Source organism: Theropithecus gelada, chromosome 1, assembly GCF_003255815.1.
Source record: "Theropithecus gelada isolate Dixy chromosome 1, Tgel_1.0, whole genome shotgun sequence".
Classification (NCBI taxonomy): domain Eukaryota; kingdom Metazoa; phylum Chordata; class Mammalia; order Primates; family Cercopithecidae; genus Theropithecus; species Theropithecus gelada.
In genome coordinates, this window is record NC_037668.1 from 131,116,094 (window position 1) to 131,141,157 (window position 25,064).

Here is a 25,064-nt window from a genome sequence, read left to right on the forward strand (position 1 = left end):
AGTAAGTAGCATTTTCATTGAGATTAGATATCACACATCAAGACTAACTAAAGCTATGAAAAAAAACTACACATTATATTCACATCATAAGTACTCTCCATAAAACAAGCAGTCAGAATGGAATGTGCCCATGCAGCCCACTTCTGATGCTTATCATTCCGCTTTACCTAAAGGATTTGGAAATTATTCTGTCCTCTTGCACTGTAAACTCACATTTATTTAAGAGTCAAAAATGCAAAAGTTTGTATGCCGAATCAGGTGGTATGTCAGAAGGTTTTATTTTTAATATTAGCTGAAGGAAATCTCCAGCATGGTGCTTTTTATTTCATCTGCAGAAAGGTCAAAATATTTACTGGAAAATCTGAAATAACAAGAAAAAAAATCCCTGGCAAATTTTAGAGTGACATTAAGGCAAGGCATTTTTTTCCTTCCAGGCTCTGACTCTGGGCAGTTATGAGTTTATCATATCTAAGGAGAATATTCCTAAGTAATGATACAGATGTGGAGCTGATCCTGCTTCAATCAGTGCCCTTTTCCTAAACTGGAGGTAATGGGCAGCACTGATCATCTCCTGCTTGAAATCTACCAAAATTTGATAACTTTCATCTAATTACTAAATAAATGATCTTTAAATTCTTCAGTGAAAGTTTAAATAATCTCTTTAAAACTTATGAAATATTTGGTAGGTATGCTAGAGGAAATTGCTGTGGCATCTTTGTTGAAAGGAATAACCAAAATTCTTCCTGAATGAATTGTGAATCCCAGTTGTGATGGCTTTGTGCGTATGTTTCTATCTCTGAGATAATTAATATATTTATGATAAGAGGCATTTGAATACATTTTAAAATATATAGAAGGACTTGACTAAATTAATACTCATCACACTTACAGAGTGCTATATGTATCATTTGCCATTTTGATTAATCACTTCACACTTAACTATTACTGGATAATGACACTCAAAAATCTCTACCATAAGAAATCTATATATAAAGCAAGTAAGTCACCTAGTAAGGAATTATTTTAAAGGGCAAGTCTTTTATTCTCACTTTCTGCCCAAATTTGTATCAAGAATAGCTTTGGATCCTATAATAAACTCCATCTATGAATAATATCCTAGTCAACAAAATTCTTTATTGCATTTCTGAAGCATGTTGTTTGCACACAGACTTAATGATAGTGACCAAGCTTCACTGTTACAGTAGCCATATCTTTTTTTCACTGAGATTTATTGTTTTATATTTCAGCCTGTATGACTCACGAACAGAACAATTTATTTTGTCAAAGAATCACTGTATGCTGGTGCCAGCATACTTTTTAAAGTTAAATGCCAGGAAAATAAGCGTAACTGCAAGTGTTTTAGGGAACTATCCAGACTAGGAAAAGCACTGGCTGGATCATTAGTGGCATTTCATTCAGAGTGGAAATATTTTTTTTTCATCCAACGTGCATAAGAAAGAAACAAATCTTCTGATCAAGTGGTGTATTTTCCATCTACCTATCAGTTAGGATTACTTTCCTCTGAGACAAAATAATATACTTCTTGGAATATTAGAAAAAATACAAACCTATTTGTAAGCTAAAGTGTCAAAAATTCTAGCTAATAGACAATTTTGTTGTAGAAATTCTCATTATTTGAATGACTGAAAAGATCTTACTCACCATAGGACCAGGTGGTCCATCTTGGCCTGCAGCTCCAGGGAGACCTTGTTCTCCCTAGAGAAAATAAAAATGATTGATTTTTAAAATTAATAAAAGAATACATATTTATTTCTTTATTTAAAATTTTAGAAATATGATAAGAAAACAAAGCAAACATCACCCATAATTTCTGCCATATGGAAGACATCTACAAATATTATAAATAATTTTGTTCCTTTACTATGCATATATGTCTATATTCACATACACACAAATATATATATAGGTGTATATATAAACATTTCAAATCATTGAAATTTTAAAATTTAGTTTTCTATTTTCTCTTTATAAGTTAGTGTTTCACCATGAACTTATTAAATAAGTGATATACTTAAATATATAGTATCTGACTTTTTTACATTATATGTATAGAATTCCTGCAAAATTATCCACATGATAACTTATGGACTAATGCTAAGATAAGCACCTTCATTCACAATTATTTTAAAATAAAAATGTTATTTTCAAAAAAGCATATTTTTAACACAGATGCTCACCACAGGGCCAGGGATGCCCCGAAGACCTTCTGGACCAGGCTTTCCTGCAGGTCCCTGAGGACCGACTGGGCCGGTTTTTCCAGGAGGACCTTCGGCACCTGCTTCTCCCTGTTAGGGAATAAAATATGGGAGCACATTAATGATGAGAAAAGACTTTTATCATTTTACTAAATGTACTGAAAAAAAGTTGATCAGTTTATGCATCAAATTTTCAAATATAATGCCTATTATATATAATATATATTATATATATGTATATATTATTATTATTTTTTTACCTTTGCGCCTTTTTCACCTTGTCTTCCCTCTGCACCTGCAGCTCCAGGAGGACCCTATAGATATAAGGTTTAATGTAAAGTATGTATCACATATAAAAGCAAAGTTAATGAGCACTTGTTTACAAACACTAAAGTTTAATTTGTAACAGATGAATAAATTACAGTTTTCTATCACTATTTGGTTTAAAACATAATAATGAAAATCAAAACCCATTTTATGTACAAACTTCGTCTTAAAATACTGAAAAACAGCACAGATTAAGTATACTACAGATAATCACTTCACATCAATATAAGAAAGCAGTAAAAATAAAATTTTTAAAGAACTGCTGATAAATTAAAATCAACACCCTGAATGTGTTAAATACTGATATATCATTTATGTTTATTATTAGAAATTAATTTAATGTATCTATTTGTATTCTACTTGTATTCTCATACGTGTTTTAAGAATGGCCCCTTTCTTAATCTTAGAATATGTATATGTTCATGCATTCTTACAGGATCACATAACAACTAAAGAAACACAATATTTTAAATTATGATGGTCAACAGACACAGTATTTTCATTTTTGAGAACTATGCAATTCACATAAATAGGTAAAATGAAAGTGAATATCACTTTGTAAATCATAATATTGGAAGTAAAATTGAAAAAAAATTACACTTCAGATGTCATCCAAAAGTATGAGTACAGAACGACTGAAAAAGAAACTTAACGATCTCCAAGAAACTGCTTTTCATTTTTTCCCCTAAGACTCTGTTATTTTTCCATCAATTTACTTTAATTTTCATAATAAATTGTGCTCAAAATCATTAACTGAGATTGGGGTGGTGGTTGCAGAGAGTAGTCATGGTGGTGTTAATTGGTGAGAATAAGGCGAGACAGGAGGATGCCATATTAATATTCTAATGGTGACTATATCCCAGCCTTTTATATCGTATTTTAAACTGTATATCAATAGCGGTGGATGATGACAGGTTGCTTGAAGGGTACAACATGCATTGCTTCAGTGTTGGATGCACTGAAGGCTCAGGCTTCATCACAATGCAATAACAGTATAGCAAAATTACACTTGTACCCCATGAATATATACAAAAAGTAAAGACGAATAAAATGAATATCAAGCACTTCATCGATTCCATGAACTCCATGGAATTCCATGAACTCATTTTATCTCAGAAAGAGTCAATGATGACATCATTAGTAATTATTTTCTCAATATCATTCCTATAACTTTATCTATTATTAGACATTCATTGCACCTCAACCCAAAGATAAGAAATGTATAAATTCTATGGGTAATATCTTGAGGTGGAATCAACATGCTAATAATAATATATACATTAAAACTTCAAAGAACATCTTTCGAATTTCGTATTTATGCAAAAGGAATTCTGTATTGAACCATGAATTTCAAATTTGTTCTATTGTTAAAATGTTGAGTCAGAAATTATTTTGGTGTGATATTTAAAATAATAACATGCAAAGTAGATACAACAATAATAATGACTATTATTTTGGAAATAGACATGATGCTATCCAATGAAATAATAGCTTTTCCTTATTCAATGATAGTTTTTTCTTAGACTAGTAGCATAATGATATGTGGGCTTAACCTCAAAAGATTGCATTTACAAACATGAAGCTTATAGTAGAGAAGACTTATCAATGCATGGCTTTTTAAAAAGCAAGCCATCTATTGTCTAAAATTAGAAGGAAAATATCACCTTTATGTGAAAGGAGAAAGAAAATCAGAATTAGAAGAGCCTAGAGAATTTCAACATAACTAAACGAAAACACAGCAACTAAATCGTGATTAAAATAAAGGGCTTCTCTTCCCTACATAATTTCTTCCCTCTGTGAACAAATATCTCTCATAGTAATTTTTTTTTTTTATTAAATGACTTTGTTCTGTTCTTTTTCTCATTTTTCTCAATTTTATTTATTCCTTATATTTTTTCCAGATGACAACAAAATTAAGAAAAATGAGGATGAAAGCAGATATACTTTCCTGAGAAAGTAGTAAGTATCCTTTAGAGAAAAACTCATGTGTTCCCCAAAAAGCATAGGCTAAAAACTTAATCCTCAACACAGTGTTGAGAAGTGGGACCTAATAGGAGGTGTTTAGGTCATGAGGGCTCATGAACTGATTAGTAATAAATATAAAAAGGCTGAGGCAGCCAGGCACAGCAGCTCATGCCTGTAATCCCAGCACTTTGGGAGATCAAGGCGGGCGGATTGCCTGAGGTCAGGAGCTTGAGACTAGGTGGACCAACATAGTGAAACCCCGTCTCTACTAAAAATACAAAAAAATTAGCTGGGCATGGTGGTAGGTGCCTGTAATCCCAGCTACTCGGGAGGCTGAGGCAGGAGAATCGCTTGAACCCAGGAGGTAGAAGTTGCAGTGAGCCGAGATCGCACCATTGCGCTCCAGCCGGGGAAACAAAAGCAAAACTCCATTTCAAAAAAAAAAAAAAAAAAGGCTGAGGCTGTGATTTTGATGTCTTGCTCTTTCTTGTCTGCTCTTTGTCCTTCCACCATGCCATGGCATCACACTACAACAAGGCCCTTGCAAAACGTGGCCACTCAATCTTGGACGTCCCATCCTTCAGCCAATAAATCTGTGCTTATTATACATTACAGAGTCTGTATTATTCCGTTATAGTAGAACAAAACAAAGGCAATGCCTCTGGGCAAATTCTTGTCCCAATAATTTATTCCTCATATGTTTGCATAAACGAAGGGGCAGAAACTTAATCTGGTGAGCTCTTGCTGTACTTTCATGAAGTAATGAGTGTTCTTATTGAAAAATACCTCATAAAAACATAACACACTAAAATAGGGTCTAGTTAATCTCCACCAGTGGTTATTGTTATAACAGATTTTTCTACTCATGAGAACGATTCTTCACATAAAGCATCTAATATAATCTTCTTTCCACTATTCAAGTTTTACAGTATGATTCTGTAATTTAATAATTTTTCCACTCATGTCACAAACATTTAAATAGCGCTTATATTCCAGAATGTGCTATGCATATAAAAAACAAGTAAAATCAAATCTGTAAGGAATTCTCAGAATTTAGTTACAAACACAGATACAAAGATTAACAAATAGAACACTGTAAAATAAACAAAGATGAGATCAGTGTATGAAATAGGTACAATGATCCAGTTTGGCAGTATAGAGGATTTTCCTAAAAACCTGGTCTCTGATCTGAATCTTACAGTATGGGTAGATGAGAGAGGGATGGCTTCTTCTAACACTTTCTTTACCTTCTGATCACTCACATGCATGCTCAAAGGAGTAAGAATGGAAAGTACACGATACTCTTTACGGACCTGCTAAGAGTTCACTTAGGCTAGCAGCTAAGCATTTATGCATTTGTCTTGCTATGAGGCAGAATATTAGGGTGCATGACTATGTGGTGACTTGAGAGTTAGGGAGGAAAAAAGAGAATTGGAGAAAGGCAGAGACTTGGTATATGGAGATCTTGATTTTTTAATATTAGCAAATAAACTGCCAAGTTTAGTATAAAATTAGCTATTTGAATAAACAAACATTTTTGAACATGTTAAATGAACAAGAATTTTTGTTTCCCACATTAAAAAATTAGAACAATTTTCCCAAAAATATTAAAAACATTAATATTTAAAATAGTTTAAAAATAAATACATTTGATTCAAAATTTTCAGAACCTTTAATACTCCTCTTGAACTATGAATCTGCTAGAAGGGAATTATGAATCTCCTAGAAGCAGTGGTTCCCAAATTAAATGCAGACCTTTTTTTCATAATGACCTTACTTGGAAGGCACAGTTTTGTACCACACAGAAATTTTAAGTGGATTTACAATTTATTTTATTATTACAATGTACTTTCTACCTATACATTTATATAAGAATTTTTCAAGGATTTTGTAAAAAAAAAAGTCTGAATTTGAAATTTGAATTAATTCTATATATATTATAATACTTCATATACGTGTGCATATATATACACATACACACATAGTACATGCATATACAAGGTACACACACACATATATATATAGTTTGTGTGTGCATAGTAAGTTAAAACCTCATCTGTCATTATAACCAATTAATAACAAGAGTTACCATTTTAATTTTTTATTGTGAACTTCCCTTTGGCAATATGAGCTGAATTCCATTTAATATGTGCATTTTGAGGTTATAATGCTTAAATTATTTTAGTCAGCTCTAGATTTTTTTTTTTCAGTAAAAGGACATGGGACTAGTTAAAATGATAAATTTAGTATTAGAAGTCCATGGCTTATTGAAACAAGCTGTACAAATCTTCCAGTTCCTTAAGGAAATATACATTCATTCTCAAGTATTACAAATGAATGACAGAAAGTACATGTACTACGAATGATAATGTAATTCTCCTATTTGTTTAATAACCATTAGAATTTTCTTTCTCAGTATCACTGCCACTTACAACATTGTGATCAATATTCTGTTAGGAAGTTTTATTATCATTCATGCGTAAGATTCAATCACAGAAAAAAAGTGGTAATACTTTTGAACACATTTCTTGTCATTGCTACTTCTGACATAAGATATTATGGAAAAAAAATGTGACTTTTGTTATCGTTTCCACAGTGGGAAAGTAAGGATTTGAGAAATGTTAATTTCCACAAAATATACACAAAGCTAATTTAAGATTAACATTTCTAGATGGACTAAAGGGACACAGATTGTACGGCAATTCTGTATTCAGCCAAACCACGAGCCTGTTGAACAGATATTATCCTACTGCATAGAAATACGTTCTTGCTATTTTCACAAAAGTGGTATTAAATTGATTGCTGCATCAGATATTGCTGTCTGCTGACTGAACCCAAAGGTTTGTGGTGACAGTATTCTCAAATCAGTTTCAATTCATAGAATTCACTCTGCATTATATCCCTCTATTATTAGATGCTTTGTGTTCACCCGTGGTATAGACAAAGTGACCTCACATATGTACAGTGTATAAACAGAGTGATCTCACTTATGTACAGTGTTTTCCTCTTTTTGACACAGTGTCTCACTCAGTTGCTCAGGTTGAAGAGCAGTGGAGTGATCTCGGCTCACTGCAGCCTCAAACTCCTGGGCTCAAGCTATCCTCCCACCTCAGCCTCTGAGTAGCTGGGACTACAGGCTCATGCCATCATACCTGGCTAATTTCTGTATTTTATTGTAGAGATAGGGTTTCACCATGTTGCCCAGGCTGGTCTCCTACTCCTGAACTCAAGTGATCCTCTTGCCTCAGTCTCTCAAAGTGCTGGGATCATGGGCATAACCAAATACCTCTTACTTGGTTGACTCATAGTTTAATAACTTTATTTTTTCTTAAACCAGTCTTAAATATCTACTGTTTGACAAAAACATTTTATTAAAAAATATATGCAGTTGTCATGAATTTAAATGCTTCTATTTTTGGTAATTGTTATCATAGGAAATACTTTAACATATATGTCACATGAATTTGCACCAAGGGATAACCAATTTATATTAGTAGTATAAGTATAAATTTCTTTAAAATTACAATATCATATACTTTGAAAGTGTATATATATAGAATATATCCTTTTTCTATGTGTATCACCCAGTTAGTTCTGTATTGGTCACCGCTGAACTCAAACACCAAAGCAAAATCAACAATAAACAAAACTAAGTTTACCGTGAATTTATTGCTAATGATCTGTCCTTCCATGTATACAACGAGGACATTAGAAGAAAATATTTTACTCCTTTTTATCTTTATATTCTTTTTAATAATAGGTTTATTGAGTTTATAAATAATACTAAAATTTGAAACCCTTATTCAATGCTTAATAATAACATCCACTGTTTGAGATCCTGATAAATTCAGGCATTAGGCTTTGTGCTTTAAATATACATTTTCTTAATTTCATTTACTCCTCACTTCAGTATTGTAAATTAGTTACTATGCCTACTTTATAAATGAGAAAACTGAGACTCAAATAAATTAACTTATGCCAAGTCACATTTTTAGGTAGCAAGGATTTGCAACAAGTTCTGTCTGATTCTGATGCAACAGCATTCTGGTCTACTTTTTAGTGAAATTAAGATAAAAGGAGTGTCAGTTTATAGGTTGCAAATGATGTTAGTAAATAATTTCAGCTTCAATTTCTGGGTTTGCTTTTTTTTTGTTTTGTTTTGTTTTTTTGTTTGTTTGTTTTTTTTTTTTTTGAGAGAGAGTCTCCCTCTGTTGCTCAGTTTGGAGTACAGTAGAACAGTCATGACTCACTGCAGCCTGCACCTCCCAGGCTCATCCAATCCTCCCACCTCAGCCTCCCAAGTAGCTGGAACTACAGGCATGTGCCACCACACCTGGGTAATTTTTTAAAGTTTTTGTGAAGACGGGGGTCTCACTATGTTGTCTCAAACTCCTGGGCTTAAGTAATACTCCTGCCTAAGTCTCTCAAAGTGCTGGGATTACAGGTGTCAGCCACTGCACGTGACCTGTGTTTCCATTTTTTTCTTTTTCTTTTTTTTTTCAAGCTAAGCCACCTATTTGTTTATGTTGAGGTAGAGCTATTGACTAAATTAATTAGTGTTGTAGGCTGTACATTAATGGTACAAGCATTAATTGCTAGTGTTAAACCAGAACAAATCATAGTTTTGGTAATAAGATTGTTGACATAAGAGTAATTTTTTACACCATTGAAATATATTTTACTCTGGTGAAGAAAATAGATTATTATGTAAAACAGACAGAAGCAATTAAGCATGCCAGTTTATCCAAACCTAATATAGAAAACAATTTAACATATTGTGTTAAATGGTTTTCAGTTTCAATTCATTGTTGCCATATTTTAAAAGAGAAAACCCTGCATATTATTGCTCGATTGGACTGACCTAAGGTTGATTTTTCTGTTATATCAAAATGAATGTGAATAGCTTTGTAAGCAATGCATAGTCACCACCGTTCTCATGTTATTATTAATTTATGAATACAAAGCCTTCTAATTTTTTTACAAAGTGATGAGAATGCATTAAAATAGCTCATCCTCTTTCTATAAATTGTAATTTAAAAAGAGAGGATAGAAGAGTGCTAAAATTTTTATGAGGTTAATTTAAAACAACTTATCAAAATCAAAGGGAACTCAACTAATGTACTTTCTCATAATGCTATAGAGCACATGCTAGAATGACTCAATATTATATAATTTTAGTCTTTCAACATAAAAATGCATTACATATACAGTACAGTATCATTAACTTAGAAGCTTCCTACATACCACTTGTAACAATTGCAATCCATTTTTATTCCACAGAAGTAACTACTATCCTAAATTTTTGTTAATCATTGGCTTACATTTCTTTATCATATTTACCACTTATGTTTAAATGCTAAACATGTCCTTAACAATGTTGCATATTATATAAATGAAATAATGTAATCTATCTTTTCCACATAAACATTATATACACATACACACACAAGACATATGTATAAACACACACATATTTATTCTGCTTAATATTTAACAATAGATTTTGACATTCATCTATGTTATGCATGCATCTGTAGTGCATTTACTTGTATGGCCATACAAAATTTTAGTTTATGAATATACCTAAATTAACTTATCTTGTCTACAGTTATTATTAACAAGGATAACAAAACATTATTCCTCGAGTCTTTTGGAGCAAAATGTCATCTAGGATATGTGCTTAGAAATGGAATTACCAGATGACAGAAAAAGTTCATGTTACATTCTATTAGGTAACGTAGAACTATTTGCCTAAAGCAGCAGTACCCAGTAACTCATAGCAGCCGTGCATAATAATCTTCACTGTTTTTTGAAAACATTCTTCCCAATACTTGGTTTGTCAAAATACATTTTTGTTAATTGGTGGATGTGATATAGTATCTCAATGTAATTTCTAGTACACACTTTCCTAATTCCTACAAATATTTTCTTTTTTCAGGGGGTATTTGTGTCAAATACTTTTTCATGCCATTGGCATATTTTTTTCTACTGTTTTTTCTTGCTACTATAATTTGTAAGACATACTTAGATATCCTAACAAATTATTCTATGCATGTTTCCTGTATGTTAGAAATATTTTCTCCTAATCAGATCTTTTTGTTCCACTGTCTTCTAAGTACTTTGGGTAAATAGGAAATTGTAATAGCAACTTGATACATCAATCTATTCCTTTCTGATTACACCTGTGTGATCAGAATTTATGACTGGATGTCAAAAATTATTCTCAAATAATTTTTCCTAAAATATTTCAAAGTATACCTTTGACATTTATGATTATAAATCAACTGGAATTGAATTCTGTGAAATGAGCTAGATGAGGTATATTTAATCTTTTTCCATATAGAAAATCACTTCTCTCAGCAGAATTTTTTCAATAGCCTATCCACTTTCCATTGATGTGTAATGTCCAATTACAAATAAGGTTTACATATACTCATGGGTCTTTTCTGGGCATTTTCTTCAATGGACCATTGCCTATACATCTATATTAAAAAACAAGCATAACTTTCCAAATAAATTATCTTAGGGTCTTATTTTCTACTCATCAATCCACTTAACCATAATTTTATTTTTTTAAGGATTGTTTTATTCCTTTTAATCAGGGGAATTAACCAGGTTATCTAGTTAGAAATATTGGCAGGACTGAGAGTAACATAATTTTTCTATTTTGTAATTGTATTTGATACTTATGTCTAAAGAAAAATTTACCAATTGCTTATAATTTCAGAATATCATGTAATCTTTAATGCTGGATGAGAAAATAATTATTGATTATTGCTATAATTTGGATATTTCTCCCCCCGCCCCAATCCTCATGTTGAAATTTGATTCCAAATCTTGGTGGTAGAATCCAATGGGAGGTGTCTGAGTCATGGGAATGGATTTCTTATGAATAGATTAATACCCTTCCTTGATGGGGGTGAGTGGTTTCTCACTCTGTTAGTTGCTGAAAGAGTTGGTTGTTAAAAAGTGCCTGGCACCTCTGCTGCCCCTTCTTGCTTCCTTTGTCACCTTGTGATCTCAGCACACACCTGCTCTGCTTCTCCTTCCATGAGTGGGAGCAGCCCGAGGCCCTCACCAGAAGCAGATGTTGGCATCACGCTTCCTGTAGAGCCTGCAGAACTGTGAGCTAGATAAACCTCTTTTCTTTATAAATTACCCAGCCTCAAGTATTCCTTTACAGCAACACTAAATGTACTAAAAAAGGATGCTTCATATTCTTAAAGCAACAAGTAACTAAATATGTTTGCACATTTCCATTAATATACTACTGTATTTTTATTATAACTGATTATTTCTAATATATGAAAATGCATCCTTCATTATAAGAGACAGGAATTAAGAATCAGCAATTAATTCATGTTTTAAAATTATATCTCATTTAACTAGAAATTGTGAGGTCCAACTTAGATGTAAATGAATAAGAACGTAAATACACGGACTTTCTCTTACTTAAAACTACTTCAGTGTTGTAGAACAAATGTATAATCTAAACCTCTGAATATGTACTGACTTTTCTATGATATTTTCTCAATTCTAGAATTGGGGGGAGGTCTTCCTAGAAGTCTGACTTATTCACTAAAATTATAATTGTCGATCATTACCCATTCCAAAGTAATAAACACAAATATATTTTAAAAACATGTTATAATAAAGAATAAAAATTTGTTGTATTATATTATCATGATTTTAAAATTAGTAAATATGACTGAAAATATTTGAAAGTTTATAATATCAATAATGTCAACATTGTTATATCAAAATACTTTCATACAACAGCTTAATAGTTTTAACATATAATATTTTTATGTGATAGTTATAGATTTATATATAAGTTTTGGGTCATATTATTATACTAAAAGGGGGGCATGAGACTTACTGGTTCACACATACATGTCTCTTTTTTATGTTTCCATTAATACTCTTTAATAAGTTATTTTATCATTTACTTAAAACATTTTTCAAAAATATTCAGCTGTTTTCAAAATAAATAATTCATGTGACCCACCACTGAATGGCTAAAGAAAGGAATTCATTCTAAAACTCTGTTACCACATTAAGAGAATTCATCTCAAATATCAAATGGTAATTAGTTAAATTTATAAAAAAAATAAATAAATAATCTTTTGACATATTTTAAAATGAAACTAGACTAGATAGCACTTGCTAAGAGTTTGACTTGAGTAATAAAATGAGCTGAGAAGCTGCCAATATATAATAGAATATTCAAAATCAATTTTGATACAGTCTCTCCTTTTCTACTTGCTACATTTTGAAGCAAGGTTTAATTTCCTCTGTATCAAAAGCATCATGCTTTATACCTGTATGATGATTATCCTTGCGCTCAGAAGTTTTTAATAACTATGCCATAACTCAGAGGTAACACAGCAACAGTTGTGAGGTGAATATATTTTTTTTATTGTGTTACGTGAGTTATCTTATGTTCAACCCAACCGTAGTGTGGGTGTTAGGTCCCCTGAGAAACAGAGAATACACAATTTGCCAAACGTAATACAGGTAATAACTGGTGAAGCTCGGTTGAAAGCCAGCTATTATAACTGCATTGTTCTACCAACCATATTATATAGCATCCCACCATCTGAGGCCAGAAGGAAGAAGAAAAAAATGATTTACTGTTTTTTCAAGAAGTATTTCAATACATTCTCAAGGACATTTTATATAATTATTCTTCCAAAAGGTCTGAAATAGTATAATAGACAGCTATGCATCACAGTTTTATGAGCAGCTGGACTTAAAGCAGAAAGAGGCAATGGATATGAAAAAATCATGCAACACTTTCTAATTACTTTCTAAGAATAAGAGCCCCATGGTTGTTTGGGGGATAAATCTACTTATACTGAGACCATGCTTTGGGGTTGCAGACACAATAATAACAAGAGAAAATGTAAAAAAAAAAAAAAAAAAAAAGTACTTGGCCAATGAAGAGCAAATTGTTTTCAGAGACAAGTTTTATTATAAATTAAGTATATTTTTGGCAAAGAGAAATGTTTGTAAATATTGATTCAAATTTGTATTGCTGAGAGACAAAAGTAAAACCCATTCACATTCTATGTTTACTGTAAGGATATTCAATATCAAAAATTCCCCTAAACTAAAGATACCATTAGAAAACAGCAGTGGCACTAATTGCCCTGCTGTAATCCAGTAACTTTGGATTACTGAAGGGGGAATCAGCCTGATAAATATATTTTGATGTTTATCACATATTTTACTTATGTGCCGGTTTGAAAATAGACTGAAGGAGGTACAGAAGAACGCTCTAAAGTGAAACAGCTGCTGCAAGAGGCAGGTCTGCAGAGATTGCTTTATTATGAAAAGAATGCACCAGTGAGAAAAGGACAGGAAAGTAAACCTCCTAGGGTCTACTATGGCCAATAATTTCAGCAATATCTATTTATTTATATTGTGCTATAGCACATCATTAAAATACTGTTTCTGAGTCAGAGAAGTTTGACACTGTAAAGCAATTTAACATTATATACTGATTCCTGAGCTCATTCCATTGATGCATTCAGGTTTTTACAATGTTTTAAGCTAGCACTGGACTTTTGACAGCTCATCCCCATGTATTACAACAGGAGTTAATGTTCAGGATGCCACCAAAGTCTTTTATAATAATCTACTACATTTGTACAAAGGGGAGATCTAAGCACAGAGGAGTGGAAAACTCCTTAAGTAGAAGTTGCTTTTCTCATTTTTATTGTGACAGTGAAATAGTTAGAATATGTTATATTTTAGTTATTATTTGGCGCATTTACAAATTGTTTTTAGGATTTATGATATTTCTCATTATTCTTATAACATGCTGCCTGCAGCTTGCATATTGTATAAATTTATACATGGTGACTAATGAACATATGTTTCAAATAAAGAATTAAAGAAACTTACTCTTTTTCCAGGAGGACCTGGTGGGCCAGCCTCACCAGATGGACCAGGAGGACCCTATAAAATGTGAAAAAATACCTTTAACAAAATTGGATATTATTTTGTGGCCTATATAAAATTTCAAAATCTGGATGGAAACCCACCCTCTTTCTTCATTTCCATATGTCAGTATTTCCTGGAAAATCTCGGCCCTATTTCAGATACTTAAACTTCCTCTAGATATTTATACTTAGAGCTGGTAAATTTATATGGTAAAATGATTTATAGTTAGAACAAAATGAATCAAACTCTTTTTATGTAAAACTGTGTCCTATTAAAAAGTGCTAATTTATATCTGGCAGGCATTAAACAGGCATGCTAATTAATATAATCATATGGTTCATAATTCCGCTCATATCACATAAACATGTGAAATCATAATACTATGACTTCTAAATTTCTTTTTGTACAACACTAACATTCTATGCCAAGGTGTATATATCGTGTTGATATGGTTTGGCTGTGTCCCCACCCAAATCTCATCTTGAATTGTAGTTCCTATAATTCCCATGTATTGTGAGAGGGACCCAGTGGGAGGCAATTGAGTGATGGGGGTGGTTACTCAAATGGTGTTCTTGTGATAGTGAGTGAGTTCTCACAAGATCTGATGGTTTAATAAGTGGTTTTTCACCCTTCACTTGGCACTCCTCTCTCCTACTGCCTTGTGAAAAAGGACATGCTTGCTTCACCTTCCACCATATTGTAAGTTTCCTGAGGCCTTCTCAGCCATGCAGAATTGTGAGTCGATTAAACCTCTCTGCTTTATAAATTACTCATTCTTGTGTACTTCACAGGAGCATGAGAATGGACTAATATACAGGCTGAGATATGACCCACAAGTCTTATCTATGCAGAATAAGCCTGTATCTGTGATAGCAAAGCATCTAGCGGGAGTGGCCCCAGAGACAAAATTGTGTTGAGGGACCATTGTCTTTGATTTCTAAAGTGAGTGCCCTCCCTTACTTTCACCCTAAATAACTATATGTGTCCAAAGTACACTCGTGTATCATTCATAAGTTTTTTTTAAAAAGGCCTATACTATGTTGAGAGTTCATTTAGGTTCACAATTAAAATAATTAATGCTAATGATGGGATAATAACTTTGTTAATGATGAGATAACTTTTCTTTTAGTATTATTGTGTTTTTAATTTTTTAACAAAATGGATAACTGAATTTGATATAGTGATACTATATATGATACTAATCATATCATTAGTATGATATGATTACATTTTTCATTATAAAGACTGTTTATTAATTTACATCAAATAAGAAACACTCCATGTAAGATTGACTTTTAACTGGAATTCAAAAAATTTTTTGATAATTCTTTCAGAAAAGTGCATATACAGAGAGCTATGTTTTTCAAAGGCTGATTACTTCTGATTGTCTCATTAAAATGCCTTGAAACTATGTAAAGACTTAAAAAAAAAAAGTATATTTACTCACCGGTTGGCCAGGATCTCCATCTTCACCCTTGTCACCACCAACACCATCTTGACCCTATAAGAGGAAATAAAATACGAAGCAAGATGTATCTCAGTATCAATAAACCACACTACTTATCAGGAAAAAGGTATGTTAGGCCACCCCTTGAGAAAAATTATCAGATGGACAACTAAAATCACTATATTCTTTTATCCTTTTTAAAAAAGATTGTGGTACCTCTCACTCTCCCTACAAAATTTTGTAAAACTGCTACTATTAATATATCAAATTTAAAATCCAGCATGCTCTTTATATAAGGAAGAAAGAAGATGTCATTAGTATACAATGCCAGTGAATTCTTTCACCATGAACAAATATGGTATAGTTTGAAATAGGATTTATATTATAGAATAGAAACAGAAAACAAAGATCCTGTAACTTTGAAATAACAATAATGATACTACTCAGATAATTTGTTTTTACAACCCATCAAAGACTAGGAACCTAATCCAACTGTTGCACCTACGTTGCACGAAGAGCTTAATCACTCAATGTTGGTGAAACAGTCTCCAACTATATGGATTTTCCTGCATTTGCAATTACTTTTTATGTTTTCTTTTTCTTTCTGTTTTTGGGAGTTCACTTGGTAATTAGATTTTTTCTTTATTAACAATACAGAAACTGGAAACATTCCCACCAAAATAATTTCTTAATTTTTCCCTGATACTTACTGCAGGGCCAGGTTCCCCAGGAGGACCAGGATCCCCAGGAAAACCAACAGGGCCCTAGAATGACGTTTTGAAAGAAAAAGAAATAAATGAAAAATAAATTTTTATAAAGTTATGACATTCTGGAGGTTAAGAGGTTAAAATCATGGCAAAACCTGCTGAGAATATTTCTCTTCTCCCGCCAAAAATATTCTGAAGAATTAATTCAATTGAGAATGCTTATGAATATATGAAATGATGAAAAGTCAGATTTACCAACTACGGTCCAGAGCCTCAGGATTTCTAATTTTTCTAAGAAAAGCTCCAAGGTGAGTTTGGCATAAATGCCACATTAGAGGGGATTAAACTCACTTACCGGGTTACCCTTAGGGCCATCATCACCTGGTGGCCCCTTGGCACCAGGAGGTCCAGCAGCTCCAGGTGGACCAGCTTCTCCTTTCTCTCCTCTTTCTCCTTTGGGACCCTATGCAATGTTTTTTTTTTTTTTTTTTTTTTTAAGAAAAAAAAAAAAGAAGGAAAGAAGAGTTATCTTACAAATTTTGCATAAAAGTTTATTAATCTTGGCACATTGGGCCAGATAATTTTTTTTTTTTTAAGACAGAGTCTCACTTTGTCGCCAGGTTGGAGTGTAGTGGCACAATCTGAGCTCACTGCAACCTCTGCCTCCCGAGTTCAAGAGATTCTCCTGCCTCAACCTCCCTAGTAGCTGGGACTACAGGCATGTGCTACCATGCCCAGCTAATTTTTGTACTTTTTAGTAGAGACGGGGTTTCACCATGTTGGGCCAGACAATTTTTGCTGTGGAGATCTGTTCTCTGCCCTTTAAGAAGTCCAGTGGTATCCCTGGCCTTTACTAACTGGGTACCAACCCTCCACGTTTGAAGACCAAAAGTGTCTCCAGATATTGTCAAATATTTCCTGGGGGGCAAATTTACTCCTGGTTTAAGCTAATTAGAATAATATAGTCCTAATACGATTGATACATGTTTATTTAAGGCAGCAGGACTTTTTTGCTTATTCCTTTTATGGACAGTTCATCAAAGGGAATGTATACAGTAAACAGCCCATAGTTTTAATGTTCTAACTTCAGCAAATATGATCTTTTTTTCAATTTGTTTATGAATCCACATATGCAGAGGACATCCAAAGTTATTAAGCAAGGCTTTATATTTGTGATTATCCCTAACGGGTTGGAAAGGGAAAGTAAAAAGTTGAATCACAGCTAAGAGTTAAGTTACATGTTTGTAATGCTGTAAAAGAAATTCTCATACCAAAAATACACTGTGTTAACAATAACACAGTACTTACGCCTACGCCTGCTTCCCCAGGAGGTCCTGGGTTTCCTGCTTCTCCAGGTTCACCCTATATAGAGAAGATCAAATTAGTATTAGAATACAGACATGATATTCTACATTTGTAAAATTCAAATGTTATCATATAATTTTAGATTGGCCTTTTTATATATTATTTAAAAGGCATTGAAAAACTTTAATAACAGAAATAACTTTTTCTATTAGTGACTCCAGTGCTTTTATTTCTCAGGTAAGTAGGCAGAAATACATAGGCTTGATGCTATAGTTCTCACTGGTTAGTTAATAGTCAGCATATTAATCCAGATTACCACAAAACCATCACCAGACATGCATGTTTCCTAAAATATTATGTATTTGCACTGTGTCAATATTCAAATTACAATCAAGTTTATTGAGTGAACAATTTCAAATTGTTTGCTAAAATACAAATTTATTTCTCTTAACTACAACAAATTAACAGATGACTTGCTGGTACATATGTTGATATTTTATAGGATTTGTTTAGTAGGAATCTAAAGAACTTAGAGGAAAGACAATAATTATAATATATGTAAAGGTTCTTAGACATTAATTAAAACTGCTCCATTTGAGTATACACATAAATGTGATAGCCTTTATTATCTCCCTGTTTAGATATGAATGGCTTTTTTTCTAGCCCAGTGGACTAATAAATAAATCTCTTTAACTAGTAGGTTTTACCTATGAAAGTCTGTTGCTAATGCCTCATACTTTAAAATGCACAAAAAATATAACATCTTGTTCAAGTAATCATTTAAGTAAAACAGTACATTCATTTACCATGTTTCCACTCAAAATTAGTCACACTAGTGGTCTTCGCAATTGTGAGGTGGTAATTGTTCTTTTAAATTGAAAAAGAAGTGAGGCCTATATTTCCCTTACTTTTTAACTCTAATATTTCCAATATTCCTGACACAAATCCACTGCTCTTAAGTAAATGTGTCATATTACATACAAACACAATTTCAGGGCAGAGACTTTTTTTGTGTACATAGTTTCTTACTCTGAGAACATACACATATTTTAAATTCTTAAATTGCCCACTTAATGGTGGAGATATCAAGTACTTTTCAAGAGTTTATTATTAGTAGTGTGATGTGTACATTACTTCATCTCTCAAGATGAACAGCAAATACTTCCAGAATTTTTGGATAAATCTTACAAGAAAAATATTGCATTTATATTATTTATAAAGAGAGGTATCATTCATCTATCTCAGTATAATGGAATGATATGTTAGTGATATTTCCAAGAGCTAATATTCATATCTTAAAAATGAAGCAAGTACTTTGGCATTGAAATCAATTGTAAAATGTCCATATTAAAATATTTATTTAGAAATATGATAAATCTATTGAGCATGTACATTGTACATGTCATTTTTCATATAAATAGAAAAAAATCCTAAAATTCACATGAACCCACAAAAAGAGCCTTATTGACAAAGCAATCTTAAGCAAAAAGAACAAAACTGGAGGCATCACACTGCATATTTACAGCAAACTAATCTTTGACAAAGTTGACAAAAACAAAAAGGAAAAGATCCTGTTTTCAATAAATGGTGCTGAGAAATCTGATTTGCCTTAAGCAGAATTAAACTAGACTCCTATCTCTTACCATATACAAAAATCAACTGAAGAAGGATTCAAGAATTTAAACATAAGACCTGAAACTATAAAAATACTAAAATAAAACATAGGCAAAACTCTTCTGCACATTGGTCTAGGCAAATAATTCATGACTTAAGACCTCAAAAGCACAGGCAAAAGAAACCCCCAAACTAGACAAATGAGATTTAATTAATCTAAAAACCTTCCACACAGCAAAATAAATAACCAAAACGTTTTCTTATGTACCACATTAATTCACGGTAACATCACAGAAAGTTAGAACTACAGAAGAAATAGTTGAAATATTTTTAGTAACCCTCTATAAGTTTTGTTGTTCTCTTTTCATTCTTATCAACTATAAAGTTAAATTTATGGATATTGTGAAAAGATTATTTTTTTTTTTATTAAATGAGTGAAATGATATGCAGTGAAAAGATAGGTTTAAATAATCTTAGAATTTAAGTATGTGCTTTCTAGTGATAAATGCTTGAGGTGATAAAAAAATTAAAACATTAGAAAAATTTAAAAAGTATGAGCTTTTTACTACAAAGTCTCTTCATTTTAAGAATAATATATTAATATTCATTTGTCCAAAATATAAGAAAACTACCATTTTGGATGTTAGATCCAAGTGTGCACATTGTAAAATGACAATTAGTTAAAATGAAATTTATAATTTAACTAAAATGTTTTATTTAAAATATTTTAAGGAAGGTAGAACAAAATCACAAGTCAATAAACCATGGCAATAAGACTAATATTATATAAATTAAGTCTATATATCTAGTATCGCAATGCTACACACCATTCTGAAGAATAATATTTAATATAAGTTTTATGATAGAGCACTGGTATATGAAGGAGATGTTAGGTTATGAAGTCATCATTACTTATTGTGTAACTATTTACCTCATTACATAACACAGGTATTTAGGTACATATCCTTTTAGAAAAAACAACAAATTACTCTGTATGTACAAAGTTATAAAATATGTATAAACCTTAAGAAAATATCCTGACATATTTCCAAGTATTGACAAAATTACTGAAGTGCCAAAGCTACTTATAGCAATTATACAGTACATGAAGAACAGGTTAAATATATTTAAACAACATGCAACATGACTAAAATATACTTTTTTTATTCTTCATTGTCAGTGACTGGAAATAAATTTTTCAATATAGAAATGGGTATACATTCAGCCAGAATCAAAGCTGATGTTAGAAATTTGTAATCTATTAGAAATTATATTATCCTTGATTAAAAAACAACAACAAAAAAACGAAGGTTAGAATTCTGCTTCTATCCTGTTCTCTGTCACATTAAAAAAATGCAAAAGAAAGGAGCAAAATTAAAACTGCTTTTTATTGTAACACATTTTGACTCGGATTGATTCAAAACGATTCAGATTGACTGAATTATTCTCATAAGAGTCAAAGTTGGCAAAGTATTACTATAATATACATAGGCTTTAAATTAAATGGAAACAATGTGGAAGGAAGTTTCTCAGAACTCTAAACATCTGGCATTCATGCCTATTTTCAAGAGTATCACTGAAATAATGACAGCTTTCCCTCTGCATTCAAAATCTTTAGGAAACAAGTCAGTAAAAGCTAGTAATCCTAGAGACTAGCTCCCACAACAATTGAGTCAGCATTAGAGCCGAAAGGAGATGATGCAAAGAGAAGAGGAAAAGGTGTGTGCCTTGGGGTCTTTTGTCTACCATGATGATATCCTCAGAGACCAGTAGTCTCCCATAGGAACCTGAGCACCATGAAAAATGTTTTTTAGGACAACTGAATGGAATAAAAAATGTGTTTTCAATTTCAACACCAACTACCGGAACAGTTTCAACACACAACTTTAAATATAAGAATATTAAAAAAAGGCAGTGAATCAAAGAATGCAGTAAGAATTAGATAACGAGTTAAAAATTATCTTAATCAAATAACATTGATTATAATTAAAATACTAGAATACAAGCGTTGAGCTGAAGTAAACATCAAAATATAGTAACATAATCTAATCATATTATATTTTTTCTGAGAATTAAATGCTTTAATTAAAAGAAATCAATTTAAGTATAATATAAAATATATGAAAAAACTTGAGACCAAGAAGGGAATCATTTTTAAGAATAGGGTAAGTCTACACTACGGATATCCTTTAATAACTAGCAAATTAAGGAAATCTTTAGTGTTTTCACTGCATAATATGTGATGTTATAAATATAATTCTTTCCTTTCTGAAAATGGGTAGTTTATTTTTTAAAACAAGCAAATACCAATAATTTTCTTGAAAATTCTATTAACAAGCGAGCATGAATGCTTAAACAAGAAATCAATGGATCATTTTGACATTTTTATAAAAGGAAGAGCAGATTTTTTAAACAAAATCATGTTCACAAGAAAAAAATAAAAAGCTATTCTGAGCCCAGATATTGTGGCTCATGCCAACTATTTTGAAAAGTGACAAAGATAGGTCAGAGTATTAGTAATGAAAATATAACTCAAAATGTAACAAAATGAATGATTAATTCCTTTGCTGTTTGAAAGATTCCTTTTTCCCTTTAAGTCAGTTACATCAACCAATCTCTTCTATTTTGAGTACTGAGTATGACTAGACATTCGTGGACTGCAGTGTATCCTAGCTTAGTCACCTTCTAAGGAAAAACTTTGATGAAATTACAGGAATCCTCTAGGGCTCAGCTTTCTCAGCTTATAAATGTAGATAATAATGACACCATAATTATGAGGTTCCTGCTTAAAGAAAATAATATCTGTACTCATTCAATATAATAACTGGCAATCAAAACATATTTCAAAATCATGTTAACTTTAGTTTTTGAAACTACTAGATGATATGTGAATCATATAACTATGTAAAAGGCTTAGAAACACTCATACTAGAAGCACTTAAACTACTACCCAATATTATTAAAGTTCTTAATTAATGCTGTTTCAAACTGTGTGTCACTAATAGATTTACCTTTTCTCCAACACCACCAACTGAACCAACAGATCCTGGGGGTCCTTGTGGTCCCTGCAGTGTAGAAAAAGGAATGCAATTATCCATATTCTTATTAAAATAATGCATTTGTAAACATGTATCTAGTTGTTCTCAAAAAAGAGAGAAATAGATGCATGAGTATTCTTAGTCATTTAAAGAATGAGACTAAATGATACTTAATAGAGTTGTCAAATGTGCTGGATAGCAAATAATTTAATATATTACACTGATTTTCAAATTCACTATAATTTTGAAGATAAAGCAGGAGACTTTCACACTCTGGTTCATTCCTGAAGCATAATTTCAATCTCTTTGCCAACAGAATAGTTAGATTGGTTTTAGGCAGTGATTTTGTAGTGAATCAAAATTATGATCCTGGTTAAGAATTACATAATCCAGGCAAGAAACAAACCCCTTATAACATCTTTTAGCTTTTAAATTACCTAAGAAGAATTAAAATCTACAAACTCTTTTAGTTCCTCCATTTCTAGTTTATTTTTTTTTTCTCAGTTCTGGCCTGCCAGAATTTAAAGCAGGTATTAAAGAAGAATGAAGAAAATGAAGACCAGAGACATGAAGAAAACATAGATTTCATTGTGAAAAGTTGGCCAGAAGGAAAAATACTGTCAAAGCCATAGATCCGTTAATGGTAACAGTAAGATAAATATGGCATTATATTTCAAAATCTTATAACACTAAAATAATTTTTAAGCTTGGAAAATATCATCTTTATACAATTAAAACATTTTACATGATAAAGGGTGCATGTGCTGCTGTAACGTTATATAGACTGAAAATACAAAATACAAAGCTTTTAGATGAAAGGCAGTGTTAACAAGGGCATAAGAGTTATCATATGCAAGGCACAGTTTAAGTATGTTGGTTTGAACATGGTATTATAATTACCATGATGTGGTAATTATAATATACACAACATTATAACATTTCACAGTCACAGTAAATATATATTGAATGGAAAATGTGTACCTATGTTATATTTACCATGATTTGGTCACTATAAATTCCATTTATTGTGTTACATAATGAAGTGGAGTGAATAGGTGACCCTTGAGTTCTTAACCACTTAATATTAAACAATAGTGTGATTATCTGCATTATAACTCACAGAGAGCACCTGCTATAAAATAACAATATCTATATAACTTCAAAGTAATTAACATATATTTCAGAGTTCTTACATCAGCTCCATTGGGACCCTGAGGGCCTCTTGGGCCTGGAGGACCAGGTGGACCCTATAAGAGAGAAATATTGAGGTTTACAAAGACCAAATTCAAATGTGTTTCCAACATTTTCATATTATGACTAAAAAACTAAAAGAAGTTTAAGCCTGTAAAAACTATAGTTAGTGAAGCATATCAGGGTTATAAGTCATCCCTGATGGATACAACATCATGTTAGCAAATGAGCCTTTACACATAGCTATGAGGAAATTAGGATTTCAGGAGAAATAATTTGATTAGAAAATGGGTCAAGAAAGTCTATTGCTACTGTCTGGTATAATATGTTCACAATATAATTAGCTATATTTCATTCTAGAATATGTTACAACATAAAGAGAATGTAAAGTTGGAAAAAGAAATGGTGCTTGAGTAGATTTAGAATGCATTAACTCAATAGAAGTATTTTTTGTGGATACGTATTTTTAGCTTTTTCTATGTCAACTCCTAGGTTCTATATGCTAGAATTAGAAATAAGAATAATTATTTAATTTCATGGTAAAACAAATATTCTTTCTCCAGACAGTGCAGTCAAATTAACTTGGAACACTTTATATAAAATACTGATGACAGAACCTCCTACCTCAAGGTTGTGATTGAAATAGTCTATAGCAAGTGTGTTTCACTGCACATTAGTGCATTTCACAGGACATTAGTATTTTTAAAAGATTTCAGTTTATTCTAATGCCATGGTTGAAAAGCTTTTCTGTTATTATCTATTACTATGTAATCAGGAATAATATATCAATGATTCACAGAACCATGGTAACCATATCTGGAAAGTATCTGATACCGCTTGGAACTATTAACCAGCTATTTGAATCAGCAAAGTTTTTTTAGGCATTTCTTATATCTAATTTTATTAATGATGATACAGATCATTTCAAAGAATATAATAGATTTGAGTGTAATTCCTAAGGAGAATAAAACCTAACAGACAAGTGTTAAAATTTCAAAATGTGTATTCTGAAGGAAGTGAAAACTGGGGGCAATGTTGAAGGAAAGGGACACTTAAGACATGCAGTCATCACATTTCATTATGGATTTCAATTACCTTTGCTAATTATTTTCTTATCTAAGGTAGTGTTACATAAACAATTATATGCATTTCAAATTTTCAATTCAGGTCTTAGAGAGCCAGAATCAATAAATGCAAATAATTATAAGTCACAGCATTCTAATTAAGACATAATTGCTTATTAAGAATTTATTTCAAAGTACAGTTAATTTTTGATTCTGTATAAATTGCTAATTATCTAAATCTT

At 31.7% G+C, this 25,064-nt stretch overlaps 1 protein-coding gene across 4 annotated transcripts in view; it reads right to left on the minus strand.

Moving 5' to 3' along the window:
* The window catches only part of COL11A1 (collagen type XI alpha 1 chain), a 218,049-nt gene that overhangs the window by 20,449 nt on the left and 172,536 nt on the right, over positions 1-25,064 (minus strand). For all 4 annotated transcript variants that reach the window (XM_025398299.1, XM_025398280.1, XM_025398308.1 and 1 more), the window contains 10 exons: positions 23,761-23,814; positions 22,541-22,594; positions 17,919-17,972; positions 16,966-17,073; positions 16,614-16,667; positions 15,904-15,957; positions 14,418-14,471; positions 2,477-2,530; positions 2,199-2,306; positions 1,663-1,716 (listed from right to left, as the gene is read on the minus strand). In XM_025398299.1, coding sequence (XP_025254084.1) covers positions 1,663-1,716; positions 2,199-2,306; positions 2,477-2,530; positions 14,418-14,471; positions 15,904-15,957; positions 16,614-16,667; positions 16,966-17,073; positions 17,919-17,972; positions 22,541-22,594; positions 23,761-23,814 — 648 coding nt within the window. The remainder of the gene's footprint in view (positions 1-1,662; positions 1,717-2,198; positions 2,307-2,476; positions 2,531-14,417; positions 14,472-15,903; positions 15,958-16,613; positions 16,668-16,965; positions 17,074-17,918; positions 17,973-22,540; positions 22,595-23,760; positions 23,815-25,064) is intronic.